General features: G+C 40.4%; 1 protein-coding gene across 1 annotated transcript; it reads left to right on the forward strand.

The window, feature by feature from the left end:
• Positions 1–1,306: 1,306 nt before the first annotated feature.
• On the forward strand, positions 1,307–19,304 carry chd1l (chromodomain helicase DNA binding protein 1-like). Its single transcript, XM_030791579.1, has 25 exons — positions 1,307–1,400; positions 1,781–1,893; positions 2,133–2,239; positions 3,320–3,434; positions 3,679–3,710; positions 3,830–3,911; positions 4,280–4,442; positions 5,310–5,465; positions 5,875–5,967; positions 6,177–6,273; positions 6,656–6,729; positions 9,118–9,228; positions 13,482–13,596; positions 13,677–13,830; positions 14,503–14,698; positions 15,130–15,272; positions 15,608–15,771; positions 15,995–16,200; positions 16,288–16,386; positions 16,796–16,866; positions 17,092–17,206; positions 17,734–17,842; positions 18,064–18,345; positions 18,747–18,828; positions 19,163–19,304. The coding sequence occupies exons 1-25, from the start codon at positions 1,307–1,309 to the stop codon at positions 19,283–19,285; spliced, it is 3,096 nt and encodes a 1,031-aa protein (XP_030647439.1). The 3' UTR covers positions 19,286–19,304.
• The last annotated feature ends 2,382 nt before the right edge of the window (positions 19,305–21,686 follow it).

Raw genomic sequence — 21,686 nt, forward strand, 5'->3', positions numbered from 1 at the left:
TTCTGGGATCTACTGATCCGAAGGATGCTCCATGTTTGAGATCCACAGTTTTAAAGCTTATCAACTTTATTGGACTAATCAGCCCAAAGGACTCAAACAGTATGGCACATTAGCTTGGCCCAAGTCACCAGGGCAATGTCGTCTTCCAAACAGAATGTTTTGAAATACCGCTTTCTCATTTTGGATCTGTTACAATACTAATATGGCACTATTTTTAAGAGAGTACACAAAATATATGTCCAGGAGATTTGTTTATACATTGAATTCAGCCCAGACGTAAGGTCGTCATTTGCGATTCAGATATTATCTGTCAGAACTGGAATGCTAATCTTCTAAGGATTTTTTGACATTAAGTTCCATTGTTGTAAATGTAACATTAATATATATTTATAGTGTCTCTGTGCTAATGGGTCTCAAGAAGGATCCTTTATGGGGACCTTGTTTCTGTACATATTTTAATCTCTGTTGAAAGAAGTTTATTTTCGATGCACTGGGACCCTCTCCACCAAGAAAGGGTTTGGTGAAATAATCTAATCAATGATTGAGTTTTGATAATAAATCCAGAGATTTGTGTTTGTAATGTTAATTTGGCAGTTGGTGTTCTGATTTTATTTTTATGTTGTATTTATAAAATATATGAATGATAACTGCAAATGATTGAACATTTAATACCATCAACACATGACTTCCTTTAGTCACCTGCATCTCTAGAAATTTCTCAGATGATTAGCTTTAGCTGTGATAAACTCCTCTTTTCCAGGAGGTCGTTAGATTGCATTGTTGTAATAGCCCATAAAAAGAATGGAAGTTCTGTTCATCTGTAGTAGACAAAGCAAGAACAATGTCACCTTGCTCTTAAAGGCTAAATATACCACAGGTCTATGTGATGGCTTCCACACACCCAGAAAACAGATGAACTTGTCATAATACCATGTCCTATGCAGGAAGAAGGTGCTGGATTTTACTTCCTCATCTAGATTTAGAATCTGTGTGAAGAGTTGACTTCTCACTAACCGGCCTCTTGTCAGGGCTCCATAAAATAGTAAAGACATTCAACAATTTTTTTGCTGCAAAGTCAACTGATAAACGATACTATTCTTCACCCATCTACAAATATTTTGAAGCTGTGCTCTTTTCAGATTCCAACACAATAGGTGGCAGTAAACGCCCCTTAACCCGGGAAAAAACGAAAAGAAGAAAAAAAAAGAAGTGATGGCGCGTAATATCCTAGAGAGTGAAACAAACTTCCGTAATACACTACAGAACTTCTTCCATGTAAATTAAACAGTACAGTTAAACTTAAACAATGTCAAGCTTTCTGCATGCAGTCAAGACTAGAATACCAGACAAAGACAAGTCAGATTTGTCGGAGACAGACTTAAAAAACTGGGGACTAGTAGGTGAGATGGTTTTGACTTCTTTTGAAAATACTGGACATTGTCCCACTTTTAATGCCGGGTAATATTATTTTGCTGCTGCTAAACAAGTGCTGCGTTTGATATTTAGAATGACATATTGCTGCTAGTAAGTTCTTACAGTAATAACAGCTGAGTGGCGAATAAGGTAAACGTTGGCTGTGGACTGAAATGTATCAGGAATTGACTTGGCTCTTTAAACCAGTTCCGTGACAGACTGCTGGAACATAAGCTTACTTTTCTTACCTTTGTACAGTCTATTGCTTGAGACAGAATAATGTTACGACGGTGTTTCGGACAGATCGCAGTATATTAGGAACAATTTTAAATCTTTCCGCGACCTGATTCGACTTGCTTCCTGACAGGGATACAACTTCGGTCCTACCAGCTGGATGGCGTCAGATGGCTGACGCAGTGTCTGAAGAATCAGGAGGGCTGTATTTTAGGGGATGAAATGGGCCTGGGAAAGACCTGTCAGGTCAGTGATGCCGTTTTACGCGTCATCGTTCGTGTCTGCGTAACATACTACTGGATGTGTGTTGAGCTTTGTAACATTATGAAGTTTACTTGCATTTATCAGTATTGTCAAAAAGCTACACTCTAACAGATGTGTCAACCACCTTATATAGCTCACCTACATGTATTACAATCTTTAATCAGATATAGGCTTTCATGTCACGGCATCTGACTGAATGGGTTTTCTGTGTTCTACTGTAGACAATCTCTCTGCTCGTCTATGCGCGAGGTGCCCTGAACCAGCGGGGACCTTTCCTCATTCTCAGCCCGCTGTCTGTCTTAGAGAACTGGAGAGAAGAGATGGAACGGTGAGGGATTCAAATCTGATATATAAGCAAGCTCTAGACTGTCTTGCCTTTTAAAAGGAAGTATTCCTTTTCAGAATTCCGTTCTTGCAGTTTCGTCGTGGCAACCGCCGCTGCATGCATTCGAGTGTGTGATGTTGGGAGGGCAGATAGTCACGAGGACGTGGTTCTTTCAGAACTTTTCTAAAAGAAAGAACCTCATGTTTTGGTGACAGCATGTTCTTTACTGTACATGTTTTGTATTTTATTTAGTTGTGATATTCCCGTGGTCCACGGCAAACCCACAGTGGTTTCGTTTGGCCTTTTATATTTGAAGATTAGCATCACTTGGGAGTGCTTAAAGAGTTTTTTAAATCAGTATATTGTTTTAAGAGCTGTATAATGTGCTAAAGTAGAATGGAAAAATGCTTATAAACAGAGTGTGAATTATACAATGACAATGGGGGTGTGGGGGTCAACTTTTTCTCCAGGGCTATATAGCATAGGATATATAAATGTTTCGACAGTTGTTTTTACCTCTTTTGGGGGGGTCCATGTCTTATTTAGGGGGGTATGTAAACACCCCCCCCCCCCCCCCCCCCCCCCGGTAATTCGAACCCTGCTTATAAACGTTTTTCATCGCTAAGATCACATTACAGAGTTATGTTACTTGTCCATCCAAATGTGTCTAAAGTGTTTTAGACACTAGATGGCAACCTAGATCCACGTTTGGCAGAGTGGTCCAGTACTGTACAATGTTAGTGGTAAATGTGAATGGGAGACAATCAGCAAAGCATGACCAATGCCTAAGGCTGATAAGTAAACATAACTAAGGAGACTGACTACATTCAAGAATAAATGGCTTGTTTTTTGGATTTGTTAGGAGGATTCTCTGAACTCCTGTGGAACATTATGAAATCCCGCTTGCCCATACAATTATCTTACAGAATTTTTCGAAGTAGTTGATAAAACTATTGCTTCTTTGAGATTTGACTTGTAAGTATATGTTTGCATCTCTGATATAGAACATTAATTTGTAATGTGTTCTGTTGAACTAAACATGAGATTGTTCATTGTCATGAAACTGATTGTGTTTGGCTTTAGAATCTGTCCCAGTCTATCAGTACTCTGTTACTCTGGAGATAAGGAGAGAAGGGCGGAGCTACAGAGGGATCTTCTGGAAGACAAGAATTTCCATGTTTTGCTTACCACATATGAGGTTAAGAAACTAGCTGTGTTGGATGAGATACACTAGGATTAGTTCTAGTTTAAACAGTGAGATGACGTATGCTCTGAAATATAAAGAGAAATATGTTCTCACTCACTAATGCCTCACTTACTCACTCACTTACTCACTCACTCACTCACTTACTCGCTCACTTACTCACTCACTCACTCACTCTTTGTGTCCATACATTCATGTTATTATGGAAAATTTGAAATTATTTCTTCTTTTTGGATAGATGTGCCTCAAAGATGCCAAGTTCTTGAGAAGGTATCGTCTTTTTTTTTTTTTTTTGTCTTCTTTTGACCCTTAGAGAAGCTTATGCTGTGTCTTTCCTTTATGAGGCAAGAGTCAGGCTCCATAAGCAGTTTTTGTTTTCCTGTGTGCAGGTGGAAATGGAAAATTTTAGTTGTGGACGAAGCTCACCGACTGAAGAACCAGAACTCATTGCTTTATCAGACCCTGTCAGAGGTGCTGAGACCATCTCTTTGACTCATCCTCAGCTCTGCTTCTCCTCCCTTCATGTGCTTTTCTCTTAGTTCTTACCTCACATTTACTTTATATAATTACTAAAGAAATTATTCACTTATGTGGTGTACACGTAAGATTGATGTAGTTAACATGTCCTGAGGATAATATTAAAATACAAGTATGCCAGAATATTGTGACATATATACTGTTAGACATGCCCTCAAAGAATTTTGAAGATGTTGATCAGCCATCACGAGTGTTGGAAATTTACAAATCAGAGGTTGTGGGTGATGGCGTGCAGTGGGCATGCATGCGCATCCTGGGTTTGGTCTTTGCTCTAACATGCTTGTCTCTGATTCCTCTCTCAGTTCTCGTTGGGTTTTCGTGTACTCCTCACTGGCACTCCCATCCAGAACGATCTACGGGAAGTCTACTCTCTGCTCAGCTTCATTCAGCCCAGCGTGTTCCCAGGCCACCAGACAGATGAATTTGTCTGTGCATATGCAAATGTGCAGACACAGTCTGCTCTGGGTATGAGAGTATTGCGTCTAGTTACCTGTAATGAAAGTCAGATGCGTTAAGTGGTTATTGGTGGTCAGGTTAGCAGGTTATTTTTTCCTTCTGTGCTTGTAATCAATGTTATGTTCATAACTATGTGGTTTGACCATATATGCACTATTATGGTCATGTTACTTTGGTTGTGGATGTGAACATACATATAAAGTTTTTATGATGTCTTTGACATTTTTTAGAACAGAATTCCAGTTGGCAAAAATCATAATGCACAATTCTTAATTGCTCATTTTGGGGCCAAAAGTGTATACTGAACAAAACACAACATTGTGAAATATGGTTTATTCATCATACAAAATGTTATCTTAGCAACAGACCATTATTTATTGTTGTCATGGAAATACAATCACTTGTCACTACTGTGGTTTTAAAATAAATACGTCAGTGTCAGAGCTGAGGTTTGTGATTGCAGAGTTTGCATTTTGATTGGGAAAATGACAATTTCTCGCATGTTTAAGTCAGAATTTAGAAAGTCACTTTGGATTCTAGCCTTAGAAATTTGGTTCATTCGAAATAATTGGGTACAAAAAAAAATGTCAAAACAGTTGTAAGACACTGTTATGCTTCTAAATGCAGTACTACAATGCTAACTCTCTCACGTACAGCAGTACAATGAATAAACAAACAGAAACACTGTAAAGGGGACAGGGTGTTGTGAGGCCACTCCGTCCTCTTTCCTCATTCAGCCCCTAACTTTCACCTGCTTTCACCTCAGGTTCAGACAGAGACTATGAGACTAGTTTTTTGCTTGATGTCTGTGTGTCCTCCTATGGGTTTTTTTTTAGCGTCATCTAACTTGTATGTGTTGTGTTGTGTTGTGCGTAGCTGCGGAGCTTCACCGGGTGCTGCAGCCCTTTCTGCTGCGCCGGGTGAAAGCAGAGGTTGCAGCCGAGCTTCCAAAAAAGACAGAACTGGTGGTTTATCATGGGATGTCAGCTCTACAGAAGAAATACTATAAAGCCATACTCATGAGAGACCTGGGTAAGGTTCTGTTTAACTCATTCCTCCCATGGATTTTTGTTAAATTGATGTAGTTATTTTTTTTCCCGTACAGTTTATTGTATATTGTTCTGCTTAAACACTGTTAAAGCACTGTTTTTTGTATCTGTTTCTTTTTTTTTTGGTTGTTTTTTTTTGTCAAAGGTACCAATAAATGCACATAAAAAAAACTGTTGAATTTATTAGTGTAATATTTTTTTGGCTCTTCTACATTTGAAAAATATCCAGCGGCTTTGCTTACCGTAATTCAAGGGTGTTATGTAAAAGCAAGAACAAACCTGACAAAAATTATGCAGAGCAATAGTAGATTGATGGAGCAAAACCATCTTGGGCTCAGTCGAATATTAGTTCACAGGATCTTTACATGGTCTTTCTGTCTGTCTGATTTCAGATGCTTTTGGGAATGATCAGGGCAGTCAGACCAGGCTCCTGAACATACTCATGCAGCTCAGAAAGTGTGTCAACCATCCTTACCTGTTTGATGGTAAAGAACAACTCAGTAGTATTTAACTTGTATTTACATGCAGGTAAACTGAGTCATTATTAATCTGATTCCTTGAAGTATGTTGACAGTAAGACACACCCTCTCCCCCTCTCGCTCTCCCTCTCCCCCTCTCTCTCCCCCTCTCTCTCTCTCTCTCTCTCTCCCCCTCTCTCTCTCTCTCTCTCTCTCTCTCTCTGTCTCTCACTCAGGAGTGGAGCCTGAGCCGTTTGAGATAGGGGAACACCTTGTAGAGGCCAGTGGGAAACTCTTGCTGCTTGATCATATGCTTGAGTATCTGAAAGACGGGTCAGTCAGTCATACAATTAGTCAGTCAGTGGATATTATAGAAACTAAAAAGTGAAAAAAAAAAAAAAAAAAACAGTTTAACAGTCAGACACACAGCCTGCAGTCATCTCACCTCTACTCATCCACTTGTCAACTCATATTGTCTTTACACATTATAAGTATTGTAAACAGGTCTTTTTGAGAGCACTGCCAAGGAAATAAAAAAAAAAAAGAAAAAGAAATTCTGTGGAAGCGAATTAGTGTTTTAGGGGGTGTGGAGGGTGTAGTGAGTTGTAAAGAATAATTCTTTTTCAGCAGACGTGAACAGAATCCTGAACTCTGGCCAGGTTTTTTTTTTTTTCAGGTTTTAATCGGAGAACTTTCTCTTGATGTTTGTGTAAAGGGGCCATCGCGTGTTACTCTTCTCTCAGATGACTCGGATGCTTGACATTCTGCAGGATTACCTTGAGTACAGAGGTACTGCCAAGCTTTGCTCTTGATCTGTTTTCATCTGAGGACCACACAGATACACAGCATTTTTTTTCTCCTGTAACCACTACCAAACAAACACAGAATGTCTTTTTCTTAGAACCACACACACAGTCTGTTTCTCAGAACCAGGCATCCATATCGCTCTCATTCTTAGAGTTGCACAGACCCACATAGAGTTCCCTGTAGCACGTCTGGCACCTGTAATAATTATTAAAACATATATTATAAAAATGGCACCATAACAACAGCAATGTGAATCTTATTCTGACAGAGATGTCTGTCACATTTATTGGCACCCCTGCGTTTAGTACTTTATGAACCCCTCCTTTTCCAAGTTAACAGCACTGAGTACTCTCCTACCATGTTTGACCAGATGGGAGAGCACAAAACAAGGAATCCAAGACCAGGTCCTCCACATAGAATCTCTCCTGAGTCTGTGGTCTTCACTTGTGGACTCTCTTATTCTTTTTACCCCACAGGTTTTCAGTGGGCTATAGGTTAGTGGACAGGCATGGCCATTGGAAAAGCTTGATTTTGTGATCAGTGAACCACTGTTGTGTGCATTTGAAAGTACATTTTGGATCAATGTCCTGCTAGAGGATCCAACCCTGACCAGATTTTAGCCTCTTGGCAGAGGCAGCCCGATTTTAGTTTAAAATTCCCGAGTGCATGATCGAGTCCATGGTGCTATGTACCTGAGCAAGCTTCTCAGGGCCTGTGGAATCCAAACAGGCCAAAATCCTCACAGGTTCTGTTTAGCATGAGCGCCTGTCCTTAAACAACAAAGACACCTTTGGTGTTTGTGACCAAAACTCTCTATTTTTGTTTCACGTGACCATAAAACTCCAGGTGCGTATGTTCATGCTCTATTGACAGCAGAGGCGTTTTCCTGACAAGCCTTCCATACAGCTTGTTAATGTGGAAGTGGCATATGATTGTAGTTTTGGGACATGGTGACTCCAGTATGCAACCGGCTACTGCAGTTCTCTGTCTGTTCGAACATCCTTACCTCTTGAACCATCTTCCACATTGTGTCTCAGGTCAAGATACACTGCTTCCTCCTCTAGGCAGGTTCATTCAGGCTCCACTTGTTTTGAACTATTTAATTATTGTCCCACTTGCAACGACAGGTCTTGTTAGGTATGTAACTATAATTATATAGCCACTGCCTGAAATGAAAGTCAACAATTCTTTTTTCAACAATCCAGTTGTTTCATGTTATTGTTGTGTTTTCTGACCTTTCCCACCTTGATGAACATCTGAGGAAGTCTGGCCATTATGTCACCATATTTATCACAAATATTAGCCCATATTTTATACCCCAGTGAAACAGGCAGTCGTGACCACGTAGGAATTCCCAAAGACCCAGATTATCTTAAAAAGTAAAATATGAATTGAAACGTACATCAATTAGGGTTTGTAAGAATTTTGAGGGGTGCCAATGCTTAGGTAAAAATGTTTTTTTGACAAAAAGATTGGGATTTCTCCTCTTTAAACAGTTTACCCTCTGTTAGAAGGCTTGATTTTCAGTGTAAGATGAAGACCAAAAAGACATTTTTTTCATGGCTTGTTTTACTTATCATTACCAAAGGTGTCAGTAATTCTGGAGGGACACTGTATCCATACCTCATTCATAGTCACACCCATTGTGCCTAAGTGCTCAGAACAGTAAATGCATTTTTCTGGGGAGATGAAGTCGATAACTGTATTTACTGACCCATTTTGAAATTATACTCTAGTGCTAAGAATGATAATATACATATTACATTTCAAGTATTTCTGCTCAAGGCTTCATTACACCCAGTTCAGTAGTTGCCTTTTTTTCTTTCTCTTTTTTTATTTGTAAACAATTATATAAACAATTATAAAGTAGTGATATTAACTATAGGGTCCTTAGTGTGTTTTTTTCATGTGATCTTGTTGCTGAGATGGTAATATTCTGAAAAACTCTTTAATTCTCTCTTTTACTGCCCTGTTGCAGTGCCAGAGAGTGTTGTTGTCATCTTCTCTACTCCTTCTTTTCCTCAGCTTCCTCCTTAAGTAGCTTTTCTATGCCTCTGCTTTCATGTGGTTTACTTCGTATGATGGGAATTTTTTTTTTTTCATAAATTAATTGCTGATAAAAGTTCTCAGAATAAGAATGTGATTTATAGCGATAAGAGATCAGTGGAGCTCAGCTGTTTCTGTTTGTTTTTCAAACTACATTTTCATTCTGCAGAGCTAATGTCTGTGGTTTTTGGCCTCATATCCTGTGTTTGTGTGAATCTCTCATAATTTACAATCTGTGTGTGTGTGTGTGTGTGAGTGAGAGAGAGAGAGAGAGAAAGCACTTCCTGTTCTGATTTCTTGTTCCTGTCTGTATCTCCTCTGTAGGTTATAGCTATGAGCGCCTTGATGGCTCTGTGAGGGGTGAGGAGCGTAACTTGGCCATCAAAAATTTCAGCACCAGTGACATCTTCATCTTCCTCCTGAGCACAAAGGCTGGTGGGTTTACTGTCTCTAAACCGAAGAATAAGCACCAAAATCATATAAAGAGAAATGGAGTGTGAGTGAAGAGGAAAAGAGTGCAGAATTAGGGGCACAAAATGTTTAAAAAGAGATATTTGGAGCATTAATGTTATTAGATAAGGTGTGTCATAAATGCTATGCAGGTGTGTGTGTCAGTTATTGCACCTCTATACGCGCGCGCGCACACACACACACACACACACACACACACACAAAGATTGTAGCATAATTAGCTGTATTACTGCAGCTGTTTTTCATCACATGTCTTGGCCTGTTACAATTATTTAACTGTCTTACCGTAACTGGTGGACGTAATTGCTGTTTCTTTGTTAAACTGCGGTAAAAGCATTTTCTAATGAAATGGATCAAAGCATGATCACACTTTTGTTTGCAACCGTCAAACACGTTTCCAATGCCAGCGTGTACCCTATGGTATGGGAAGCCATTTAGGCCAAAATTGAATACTCCACTTGCACATACATACATACTTCACTCGCACATACATACATACTTCAAATAGGATAAATAACGCTTGATACTTGGCTGCTATTGTTCTTCACAGCTGTTACAATGTCATTGATCACAGAAGGAGATGTAAGCAGATTCTGGAGCAAAGAGACAGCTTCAGCGTGGGCTGCATTATTGACCGCCATAATGCATTTTGGTCCCACCTGTGTCTCAACTCCTTTTATCCTGTTTATTGGCGCCACGTTGTGGTAGCAACTTCCGGTTAAAGTATATATGTATGTGCGAGTGAAGTATATATGTATGTGCGAGTGAAGTATGTATGTATGTGCGAGTGAAATATTCAATTTTGGAAGTATATATGTATGTGCGAGTGAAGTATATATGTATGTGCGAGTGAAATATTCAATTTTGGCCTAAACGGCTTCTCGTAGTATAGAGCGACAGAACAGTAGCTATCCTATAAGAGGACGCCCCGCCCATATTGATTTAAATGCTGTCTTCATGTACTCGTCCTATCATCAAGTTCCGAGTTCGGAAACCGTAATTACGATTTAAAACGCATTCTTTGCTAGAAATCAAGCACAAATATGGAGGCAGCTTTAAAAAATGGACGACCTGTCAAAAACATTGTTTTTTATCGCTGATGTGAAAATAAAACGGAATAAAGGCTCTCTTGGGCGACAGAGACAGATTGAAGAAGAGACGATCCGCATCAGGTGTAGCATTTAGGCTTCAGGATAAAATTAGCGCGACTAATTAATTACATTCATTTATTTAAAAAAAAAACCCGCGAATGGAGGTTCAGAAATCACCTCAATCTAACTTTCTGTTCATGAAACGAACTTTGTTGAAGCATTGTTATACACACACACACTTAACGTACAACACAACAGTATTAAATAAATTAATTTTTGCCATCTATTGATGCCTTGCCTTGCGCCATGTTTGTTAGTGCCATCGCCCTCTCTATGGAACAACTCGGCTATCGCAGAAAAATTCGAGTTTCCCCACTATTAATTACGCTGTAAGTGCCCGATCCGTCCCCGGAAGCACGATCCTTTCTGCACACGCGTGCGCTGATTGTTGGGGTTAAGGATAGGGTTAGTTGACCTTCGCGCACGCGCGCGCATGTGCAGAACGGATCATGCAGCCGGGACGGATCGAGTACTTACACTTTACGACTTCGTTTGACCATTCATGTGCCCGGAACTCGTAATTAGGATATTCCCGATAGCAAGTGAAGGCCACAACAGTTGCGAAGTCAAGCTTTCGATAATTAAACATCAAAACAGATTTTCATTTTATTTTATTGTGTTTTATTTCTATTTTAAAAATCCAAACAGAAGCAGAAGTTTCGTGAGAAGCGGTGATGTAGCTTTGAGAAATGCGCATAACATTAAACTGGTACACGCTTGGTTTTCACTGGAGTTTTCATGTAGTGGTGGTAAGAAAAATCGCTTGACACTGTCCCATTGGTCATGTCAAAATGTGGGGAGTCTGCAAGCCCAACTGAGTTCAGCTTAACTACGACTGGACGATCGTTCATTTGGGGAGTAGAGGGATAGATGGATTAGATTCAAGAGATTTATTTGTCACGTGCATGATTGTACAAGTACGCCAGCAGTGAAATTAATTGCAGTAACTCCGGTAACTGTACTAAAAATCGAAATATCAGTATAAATCTAGATAAAGAAAAGAAAAAGAAAACGAGAAATAGATAAAAAGTACATACAGGAGGTAACGGGAAACAATATAAAAATAATATAAATAGAAAACAAAGGTAATAATATAAGCAATGTAGAGGGAGGTGAACAGTTGTAAGTGTATGATCAGTTGCGTTGCAGTATAGACAGTTGCAATGAAGGTGCTACAAAAGATTCAAAGTGCAAAAGTGTGTGTGAACAGCTGTAAAGTTGTAAACAGAACAGTGAAGGTGTGTGAACAGTTGTAAAGTTGTAAACAAAACAGTGCAGGTGTGTGAACAGTTGTAAAGTTGTAAACAGAACAGTGCAGGTGTGCGAACAGTTGTAAAGTATTGCAAAAATGCAATGTGCAAAAAGGTGCAGAATATGTGTAGGATGTGTGTTATGTAGTTTTATGAGTGTTTATGGTCCGTATGGCCCCGGGGGAGGAAGCTCCTCCTTAGCCTCTCAGTCCTGGCCAGGGTGGAGCGGAGATGCTTGTCAGAGGGCAGCCACTGAAACAGATTGTGGTTAACATGGTGAATGTCTGTGATGATCTTATTGGCCCAGGACCTGCACTGCCTGGTGTAGATGTCCAGGAGGCGGGGCAATGTTGTCCTGGTGATGCGTTCGGCGTCCCGGATCAATCTGTTAAGAGCTTTCCTGTCCAGGGGGTTGGACTCTGCTGTAGCAGTGTAGAAGGATTTCTGACTTGACTGTCAGGCTACTGTCAAGCAAAAAATACAAATGTTTTATTATAATAGGGAGACATGGTTTACTTCGTAGGCTGTGCATTTGTGTTATTACATTATCTGGGTCACATAACGGTGAAATAACCAAAAGATGAATCCTGGGATTCATTCAAAACTTTAATTTGTTCGAGAAATAATAAATAAATCAATATTTTTGAATTTGACCGAAAGAGACAATTATATTGTTAATTGCAATTATTTCTGAGACAAAATAGAATTCATCCAAATGGAATTAATGAAAAGGTTAAAAAAGTTCCCCAACTCATTTGACAAGTCTTCAGGCTGACACCATGCCTTCAACACATAACATAATTCTACATAATTAAACACTGACATTTGAATGTCATGTGTTTCTGAGTGACTATCTGTCAAAAGAAGACAGGGGTACAGCATTCCTTGGTAATAATGCAAAAACAGAGGCTGTGTCCGAAATGGCATACTACCGTACTACATACTACATACTAGCCTAGTATACACTGCATACTGCGCACTACTCCACACACTAGTATACAGTATGGTACGCAATTATGACAACTTTCGTGTAGTGTACTACACGTTTGCTATCGGTTGGGCTATCTGTTCTGTTAAAATCGAACAACACACGACAACCACAAATATGTATCAAAAGTAGCCGTATAAGAAAGCGTATGAAGATTTATTACACCAAAATATGCAACTGATACATTTATCTTCGGAACTGCAGCTGCAGTTGAAGTTGGTTCTGTCGCTGTCCGCCATGTTTTTAAAATTTTTTGACAGTTGGAAATCACCGCGTTGCTTCATGGGATGCAGTAGTCAGCGAAGTGAGCTCGGGATGTATACTAGAAATTTTCGCCAATGTAGTACATCATCCGGGTAACTGTCGTGTACTGCAAAATTTTTATTTTTCACGTACTGCATACTACTTACTACTTTTACGTCATAATTAGTATGCGAGTAGTATGTAGTATGCCATTTCAGACACAGCTAGCGACTATGTTCAATATTCTGCGTTCATCACATTCTGAAGTGTTTTTTTTTTGTCTTTTTTTTTTTTTTTTTGGACAAATTTCAACAAGTCTATATGCTTATGGTTAAAAGGGACTTTTTCGATGTAGATTAACCAAATAGAAAACAACAGTCTTGGACTGACTCTTAAAAAGTGTACAGTAGGACTTGCAAGGAACAAACAAAGATAAAAAAAAAAAAGTTACATCCTGGTTATCTTTTAAAATTTGGTTCAGCAATTTTTTTCTTCCACTCCGAACACATCAAAGAAAGAAGAAATTAAACATGTCACTCTTGGATGAATCTGGCTGATTTGGACATGTGTGTACATGTTATCCAGGTGGAGTTGGCATGAATTTGACCGCTGCGGATACGGTCATATTTATGGACAGTGACTTTAACCCTCAGAATGACCTGCAGGCTGCTGCACGGGCGCACCGGATTGGCCAGACGAGGTATCAATTATATAGGCGGTACGACAATCTGGTCTTTAGCCAATAAGCAATTCGTAACTGTGTGTGCCTGGTTGTTGCAGGGCAGTGAAGGTGATTCGGTTGCTGGGGAGGGATACAGTGGAGGAGATCATTTATGGTCGGGCTGCGACCAAGCTGCGTCTCACTGAGACAGTTATAGAGGAGGGACGATTCTCTTTACTACAGCAAGCCCAAACTGCTGCCTCTGGCCTGCAGGTAAGTTTCTCTCTCTCTCCCTCTCTCTCTCTCAGTTAATATAAGTAAAGCCTTTTTCTGTGTATCTCTCTTTCTAACTTTGTCTGCAGTTACAATGTAGCATACAGCACTTTTAATGTTAGCTCTTGTTGAGATGTTGGGCATTTGCGTTTGTTGGCAAAATAATTAAAAGGCGCAGCGTGGTTTTTGGTAGTAGTCTTCTTTATTGAGGGTCAATGATGGTACAGATGAAAAAGAGCAGAGGAGAGGAGAAGAGCTGCTTCTTGCACACAGGATGTTACTGAGACTCATGATGTTTCTGAATAAAGAAAACGATTTCTCGGCCAAAGACGCACCTGAGCCACACAGGGCCTTTGGCCTTGCCTGCCTCAGATAACGAATACCTTTTACCCATGTCTGAGAGAACAATGAGTACTTTTCGGTTTTCTGCTGGACCCTCCGATTAATCAACTGACCACCTATCTATCTGTGAAGGTAAAGATTTTGCAAGGAAGGTTTTTGTAAGGCAAACAGTTATGTATGCTTTGTGTGAGTGACATGTCCGTCTCTTCTGACCTTCATACCACACAAAACATTTCACTAGGCCCCACACTGAGGTGTTTAGTAATGCGGGAGCATGACGTTCAAACAGTCTCTCTGTCTGTCTGTCTCTCTCCCTCTCTCGCTGTATAGTTGAGTGAGATAGTGAAGTTTGGGCTGGATAAGCTGTTGGAGTCAGAGGAGAGCTCTGTACAAGACATAGATCTGAGGCTGGTTCTGGGTCCCAGTCGGGGCGGAGAGTGGCTGAGTGATGAAGAGCTCGTCAGACCGGAAGAGGAAGAGGAGGATAAGGAGGAGGAGGAGGAGGAAACGGCTAACGCTGGGCATAGTGAGAACTTTGATTGACTCTTACCTCACCTTGGTTTGTCCACGTTACTTTAAATATTTTTGTCTTCATACATTATGTCTATTTAGCAGCTTCTTCTCATGTTTACAGGAGTTTTAGACAAACGTTGATTCATTTTTAAGATCGTATTTAAGAAGAAAAAAAAAGTCCTCTTAATTGTCCTCACAAGAAAAAAAAAGAAAGTGAACAATTTTAAGAATGGCAATTTCTTAACTTTTTCGTTTACTCTTAGTGTTAAGAGGAATTAAACACTTAAGAAGAAGTTTCTTCTTTTTGAAACCTTTGTGAATCTAACCCCCTGATTCCTTTTAATACTATATGGAATGTATTCTGATGTCTTCTCTCTCTGAAGTCCTTTAAAATCAATTCTCAGACATCAATAAACTCTAGCTTTGTTCCTTCTGCTCCTCCAGACCACATGTACTACTTTGAGGGGAAGGACTACTCGAAGAACCCCAGTGCAGACGACCAGAAGACCTTTGACCTTCTGCTGGCAGAGCAGCAGGTCCAGTTAGACACTGCTCAGACAGAGGGCAGAGCTCTCCGCCACAAAGGGGTGAGGACACGACTGACCTCTGTCTGTTGCGTCTTTTCTGTGTGGGCTCTCTCTCTCTTTCCGTTTTTTCTCACTCTTCCTCCATTCATTCTCTTTCGGTTTGCTTGTGCTCTTTCATTATCTCTCTCCGTTTCTCTCTCTCTCTCCCTTCTTCCTTCCACCCTCCCCCCTCCTAAAGACACACACAGACACATAAACACACACACACAGACACAAATACACACTCGTCCTCTCTGTTCCCAGGTCAACAGTTAAAAGCAAAATAGTGTTCTAATTGACTGTCTTTTTGGGTCTTGCTGCACAACTAGTGTATTTGTGCTCTTGTGTAGGCCCAGGTGTTGCTGTCTGGGCCCCTGGCAACCCCAGTGAAGAGGAAAAGGCCCCTGACTGAGGCAGAATTGGAGCTCAGACGTCAGAAGAGACAGGAAGCTGCTGCTAAGAGGGCCAAACTACAGGAAGAGAGGAAGAAGAAACAGGAAGAGGAGAAGCACAAAAAAAAGTAAGAAAGCAAACACTTTCTACCAAGGAAAAGTCCTGCCCCTTCTATAGTTATTAATAAAATATTACCCTTACCAGCGATGACCTATCCTCTGACCACCTACAAAACACTTATCTCGTAACTTGGCAGCTGAGTTCTTTGTAAGCATCTGTAGACTTTTTTTCCTTTTTTTTTTTGATCAGCAGATTACAAATGAATGTTTGTGTTTCTGTCTTTAATTAAGGATGGCGTGGTGGAAATCGTGTGGGTACAGGTCGCTATCTCTGCCTACTGCGGAGAGTGAGGAGGAGGAAGAAGAAGAGGAAGATGAGTTTGACGTTGAGGAAGACGAAGACACAAGCATAAGCTCCAGAGACATTCGCTACGTGCTCGGTGATGTCACGATGCCACAGGCAGATCAAGAGGATGTTATCATTGTTCACTGTGTTGGTATGTACCCACACACCCACGCACACACAAGAATTTTGTTTAACTGCAACGGAAAAAGCGTTCTCTAAATACGTTTGTGTCCTACAGACGACTCTGGTCGCTGGGGTAGAGGAGGTCTCTTCACTGCACTGGAAATCAGGTCAGATGAGCCACGAAAACAGTATGAACTTGCTGGAAAGATGGAAGGTAATTCAGCTCTCTTATAGCTCCTCTGCACACCTGACCAGCACACTCACAGACGAACCAAAAAATATGGCTCTACAAGTGGGTTTCAGGCCTCTGTCTGCAACAGTGGTTCACAACTCCAGTTCTGATGATTTATAAGCGACACGACACATTTTTGTTGACACACAATCACAATCTGATTCAAGGTGAGGGCTGATTACTGAAGCTCTTGAACTGATTGTAGTGGTTCCCGACATTAGACAAAAATGTGTAGCATAGTCGGTCCCTAAGACTTGTTGAGAAACAATGATTGAAAGGGTTCAATGAGGTTATTAACACAGACAGCAGCACTCCAAAATACCTGAGGGAATACCTGAGGCATTTTTAAAACCTCTTTCTCTTTTTTCTTTTTTCTTTTTTTTTTTTTTAGATTTAGAGTTGGGACAAGTTCTGTTTTTTCCAATCGATGACAAGCAGTCCAGACTCAGCGGCCGAGATCACGTGAGTTAAGTCTGAAAGGTTTTTCTCTCCTTCGCACTCTTTCCATCCATCCATCCATCACATACATCCATCCATCCATCCATGACCAGTGACAAAAAGGGCAGTGGAAGATTTGTGGTTAATGGAATGCGTTGCTGGTGACAGATGTTTGTACTGGTAATCCAGAGCTGTCACTCCCCTACACTCTCTCTCACTCTCTCTCTCTCTCTCTCTCTGTGTGTGCAGCTGGCACTAATAGTAGCACAGCAGCGAGATAAAAACAACAGCCTGTCAGGAATCTTGCTGCCGGCATTGGATCAGGGTCTTAAGAAGATCTTCAGAGCTGCCAAACAGAGAAAAGGTATCTATCCTAGGTTTAACCTCTGCTCAGGTCACATTTTCAGTAAACCCTCATCATTATAAACACATGAAGGACAAATTTAAAAAGTCATAAAAATGATCAATTGTGCAAGCCCATGAATGATCATGATGAGTAAGTACAAAAAAAATAATGTGGAGAGAGAGGCAATTTTTTCCCTGTTAAATCATTTTGATTTTGCATAATGGTTGGATTTATTTTGGTTAAAACTGGCCATTAAAAAGATACAGCACTGGATCTCTTCCATCAGAATCGTCCATCAACAATCTTTGATGAACGCCTCACAGCCTACGTCATGGCAGACATGCTGTGGGATCATTCTGTTGGCACTCCTTCCAAGGAACTAAACTTGGACTGATAATTGAAATTGTTCTCTCTCTCTTTTTGGTTTTCTTAATAACCAGCAGGGACTTGGAGTTCTGTCCTTTTCTCTGAGCAAACCAGCCTGTTGTGCAATCCAGTCTTTTCTCTCTCTCTCTCTCTCTCTCTCTCCATCTCTCCTCTCATAGCAAGCGTACATCTGCCACGTATTGGTCACTCCACCAAAGGTTTTAACTGGTATGGCACAGAGAGACTCATCCGGAAACATCTTGCCTCCAGAGGAGTACCCACCTCCATGTATCCCCACCTCACACACACACACACACCCCTTTACTCCATTTTTACACTGCTCTGCATTTGACTACATATCTGAATCAATAACTGTGCCTGTTTATTGATTTGTTTAAACATGTAAATCAAGTCCTATGGGAGGGCAGACTCTCCGTGGGAAAATTTTCAACGAAAACTTTTTGGTGTTTTGTTTTTTTTTCTTTAGTATTCCTTATCTTTATCGTCAGATATTACTACAGCAAAACCACCCCACATGCCTCGACAAATTCAGCTAGAGCAACACCTTCAAAGACAGCAGCCGCTTCCACTTCAAAATCTACATCAGCCGATAAAGACACGGGGTCGTCTTTGACCCCACGACCTTCCAGCCGAGAGGATTCACAGGTGTCGTCGGACACATCAGAGGAAGAAAGGTCACACACCTTGGCTGACTTCATGAATGGTGTGCATGTTTTTTTTTACAATGTCACTGCCTCAGAACGCAAGAAGCTGTCACGCTACCTCATCACATATCCTTTTACAACATCCGTGCCAGACACAGTTTCCAACTACAATACCATTTGAGTCACTTTTTTGAACCAGTGTGTAGTTAAAACTACAATCATAGTAACTTCATCTTTAGTATGTTATTTTTAGTTTGCTTTAAAAAAACAATTAAAACCTTTAGGTAACTAACTTGTAACATTATCTAAAAGTACACACTCTTTACAGCACTCTTTTTGCATTGCATAACATTCTGATTAAATAGCAGGGCACCATAGGGATTTGTTTGAATCCGTCTTTTATTGTCCTTTGACTGTTCCCATATTACCTCTGTGACACTGTGTCCATTTGTTGTGTGAGAACGTTTGTGATGCAGCTGTGAGATGCCTACAGCTAATAAGAAAAATTTCCCTTAACGGACATGCACCTATGATGGTGATGAAGAGGACATAATGAGCTCACGTGTAACTCACGTTGTGGCGGAGGTGGACAGCCCGGTTCACTCACAGGTGCTGACTGCTTGTCACTTCCCTCTATTACTTTTCACCCTTCTGCACTGTGAAAAAGAGAAGTGTGTGTGTATGTGTGTGAGAGAATGTGCCAGTATGCATATTGTCTGTGTATGTGTGTGTTTAGATTCATAAGTATAAGTAGTATTTTAAAGTGAGTGTGTGTGTATTTGTAAAATATTTGTGGAGTTATGGAGGTGTGTAGAATAGCCAGTGAGACATAAATTTTGAAATGTAGGAAGTGTGTACACTGAATGTGTTGGTATTCAGATATGGTGTGTGTGTGTGTGTGTGTGTGTGTGTGTGTGTGTGTGTGTTTACGTTTACCTTACAGGAGCTGCAGGACTTGGTGAAGCAGTATCCCAATGCTCTCCCTGTTCAGAAGCAATGGCTAGAGTCATGCTTCTCTAAACAAAGAAGAGTCAAGACCTCCAGATTTTTGCATCATTTCAAGTGACCCTCTGTGCTAGCACGTCCAGCCCATGCATTCTCTTCGATAACACACAAGTCTTTCTTACTCCTCACTAGAAAAGTCTCTTGACTGATGACGAGTCTTCTTTAATCATCAGCTTAATGAGTAATCAGAATAAACCCTACGCCACGGTTTACACCCTAGACATACATGCTGGTGTGGTGGATATATATTATTTCAACTGAAAGACTTGGCTCATTCATGACTGCCTGCATTTCTATGACAGCTACGTTTGAAACCCAAAGAAGATTATTTTGTAAAACACAACCGCTATCGTGGAAAAAAGGGGGATCTCGCGTTTTGTGTGTTTTAACCTGACCATTAAAAAATCAAAAGGATGAAACATGTCGTGACGATGACTGTATGTGCTAAGCCTGTGTATGTTTGCTGCCGGGTTATGTACCTGTGGTTTTTCACATTTACATTACAGGTTTTGCCACGTACCTTTTTGTACAGTTTCCTGTGTTGATGTACTCTACATACAGCTGCGACAGTGTACTTACAGTGTTCCCATTGAATGTATCACACGGTTTGTGATTATGCTTCGTTCCGAAAAAAACCCCCCAACTAACTAAAAGATCTAATTATGATTTTGACATGATTGCATCATTTTTAGACGGCATTGTGGAAACAGGTGCCATGGTTTTAAACACTCTTGCTGAGTTTGGACTACTTCAGTACTCAACGTCTGTGTCTCTACTTGTCTGTTTTTCCCAGTTCTCCGTCTCTAGTTAAAGCTTGAAGATTTGGATCAGCAAAGAAGATTTATGAATGTCTTAGGCTGGAGTTTGTTTGTTTGTTTTTTTTTAATCAGAATGAAGAAGGACAAGTATCAGCTAGTTAACTATAAGGAAGTGATAGACGCATTTATTTTTCATTTGTGTTAGTTCCAACCACTTATTTGATGCTCATAAGTTATCTTTAATAGTCTGGGTTTGTCTAGAGCACTTACTGTGATGCAAGTAGGTTATATCATAGTCGGATTGGCTGTAAATCTTAAAAGAGTTGTTTCCCCGAACATTACATTCGAAATAACGAGACAAATGTGTATTTGAAAAGGCAAGTAGCTGATGAAAAGCTGGTCGGGAAGGGCATAGTCAACTTTCGTTCTAGTGAAACTGCGAAGTTACGCAATTAACAAAGTAGGAAGGCGCAGGGTTGGACTGTAAGCCTTACCATATAGATCTCCTTTTCTCGCAGCACACGCTAAAATTAAGATATGTGCGAGTCTTTTGACAAACGCCGTATCGGATCGAAATAATTTTAATCAAACATGAGGTAAGTACGCATTTTACTGACTTTTCTAGTAGGCAGTCTTAAGTTGCAGGATGCTTGTCGTGACCTCTAACTGGCTTTATTTGACCGAGATGTCACACACGAACCGTTTGTCCTTCCCCGGGTTTAAATTTAACACCCGCTTATCCCCAGTAACGTTCGTGATTAAATTCATTATTAAGTTGATCCCGAAAGCACAGAAGAGCATAAATCAAATTTCCCGTAACCGGTTATAGAAAGGATGTATTTTCTCATTCTTTAGCCGAATATTTGAGTAGGCTACGATATAAGCTCGTAAAGTCGCTTCCCAGGCTGTTTTCGTTTGATATGAGAAAGGACAATAAAAAGCTATCTTCAGAATTGTGTTTGTCTGCCATGCGTTCAAAACGGAGGGCTGCCGTGGCCACACAAGTGCATTTCAACATCTGCATGTCTGATCACGAGTTTTAAGTCTGTCACTTCCATCTTGTGTGTAAATTTAGGTCATCACTTCTGTGCTCATTTTAACCTATTGACAGAAGCGCGAAGACAAAGTCTCCGTATCCGGAGTCAGGGTGGTAAGAGTGGCCACAGCATAATATATCACTCCTTTTCTATTGGATTTTTTTTATGTTGTTAAAAATTTAAACAACTGCCCTTAAACAGGTGAGCGTTAGTCCGGCTCCCAATTGAATGCGGTGAAATAAGGGGCAAACATGCTGTTAGACTGTGTGCTGACATTTTGAATTACGTGACAGCCTCTCACCAAATTTCAGTTAGTTGTGCAATGGAAGGTTATGGAAGGTTAACATAGACGCCTCAGAGAACATGCTGTGTACTTGAGGGGCTTGAAATTGTATTATCCAACGTATGCACAAAATCCTATGTGCGCACAATAATTTGTCGGATTTCTTTCAAATTTTGTATCTGTTTTCAGAGTTTCCCCTTGATCCTTGTGTGCGTACAATCATGTATGAACCCAACACAATTTAGTGAGCTGTCAGGGTAGGCCTACGTGTTGCCATTTTTTAATCAAGCTCGAATTCACGCCGTTTTTAAACAATATTGTCTCGAGCTAACACGACGAACGTCGAGGACGCACTTGCCCTGTTATCAAAGCAGAGAGAATGTA

Source organism: Chanos chanos, chromosome 14 (assembly GCF_902362185.1).
Source record: "Chanos chanos chromosome 14, fChaCha1.1, whole genome shotgun sequence".
Classification (NCBI taxonomy): Eukaryota; Metazoa; Chordata; class Actinopteri; order Gonorynchiformes; family Chanidae; genus Chanos; species Chanos chanos.

Excerpts from the sequence above, each read along its gene's own strand:
- chd1l (XM_030791579.1), top strand. The coding sequence starts at position 1,307 with ATGTCAAGCTTTCTGCATGCAGTCAAGACTAGAATACCAGACAAAGAC. Across the intron at positions 3,912-4,279 it reads TTTATCAGACCCTGTCAGAG|TTCTCGTTGGGTTTTCGTGT; the intron begins GTGCTGAGACCA and ends TTCCTCTCTCAG. Across the intron at positions 6,730-9,117 it reads GGATTACCTTGAGTACAGAG|GTTATAGCTATGAGCGCCTT; the intron begins GTACTGCCAAGC and ends TCTCCTCTGTAG.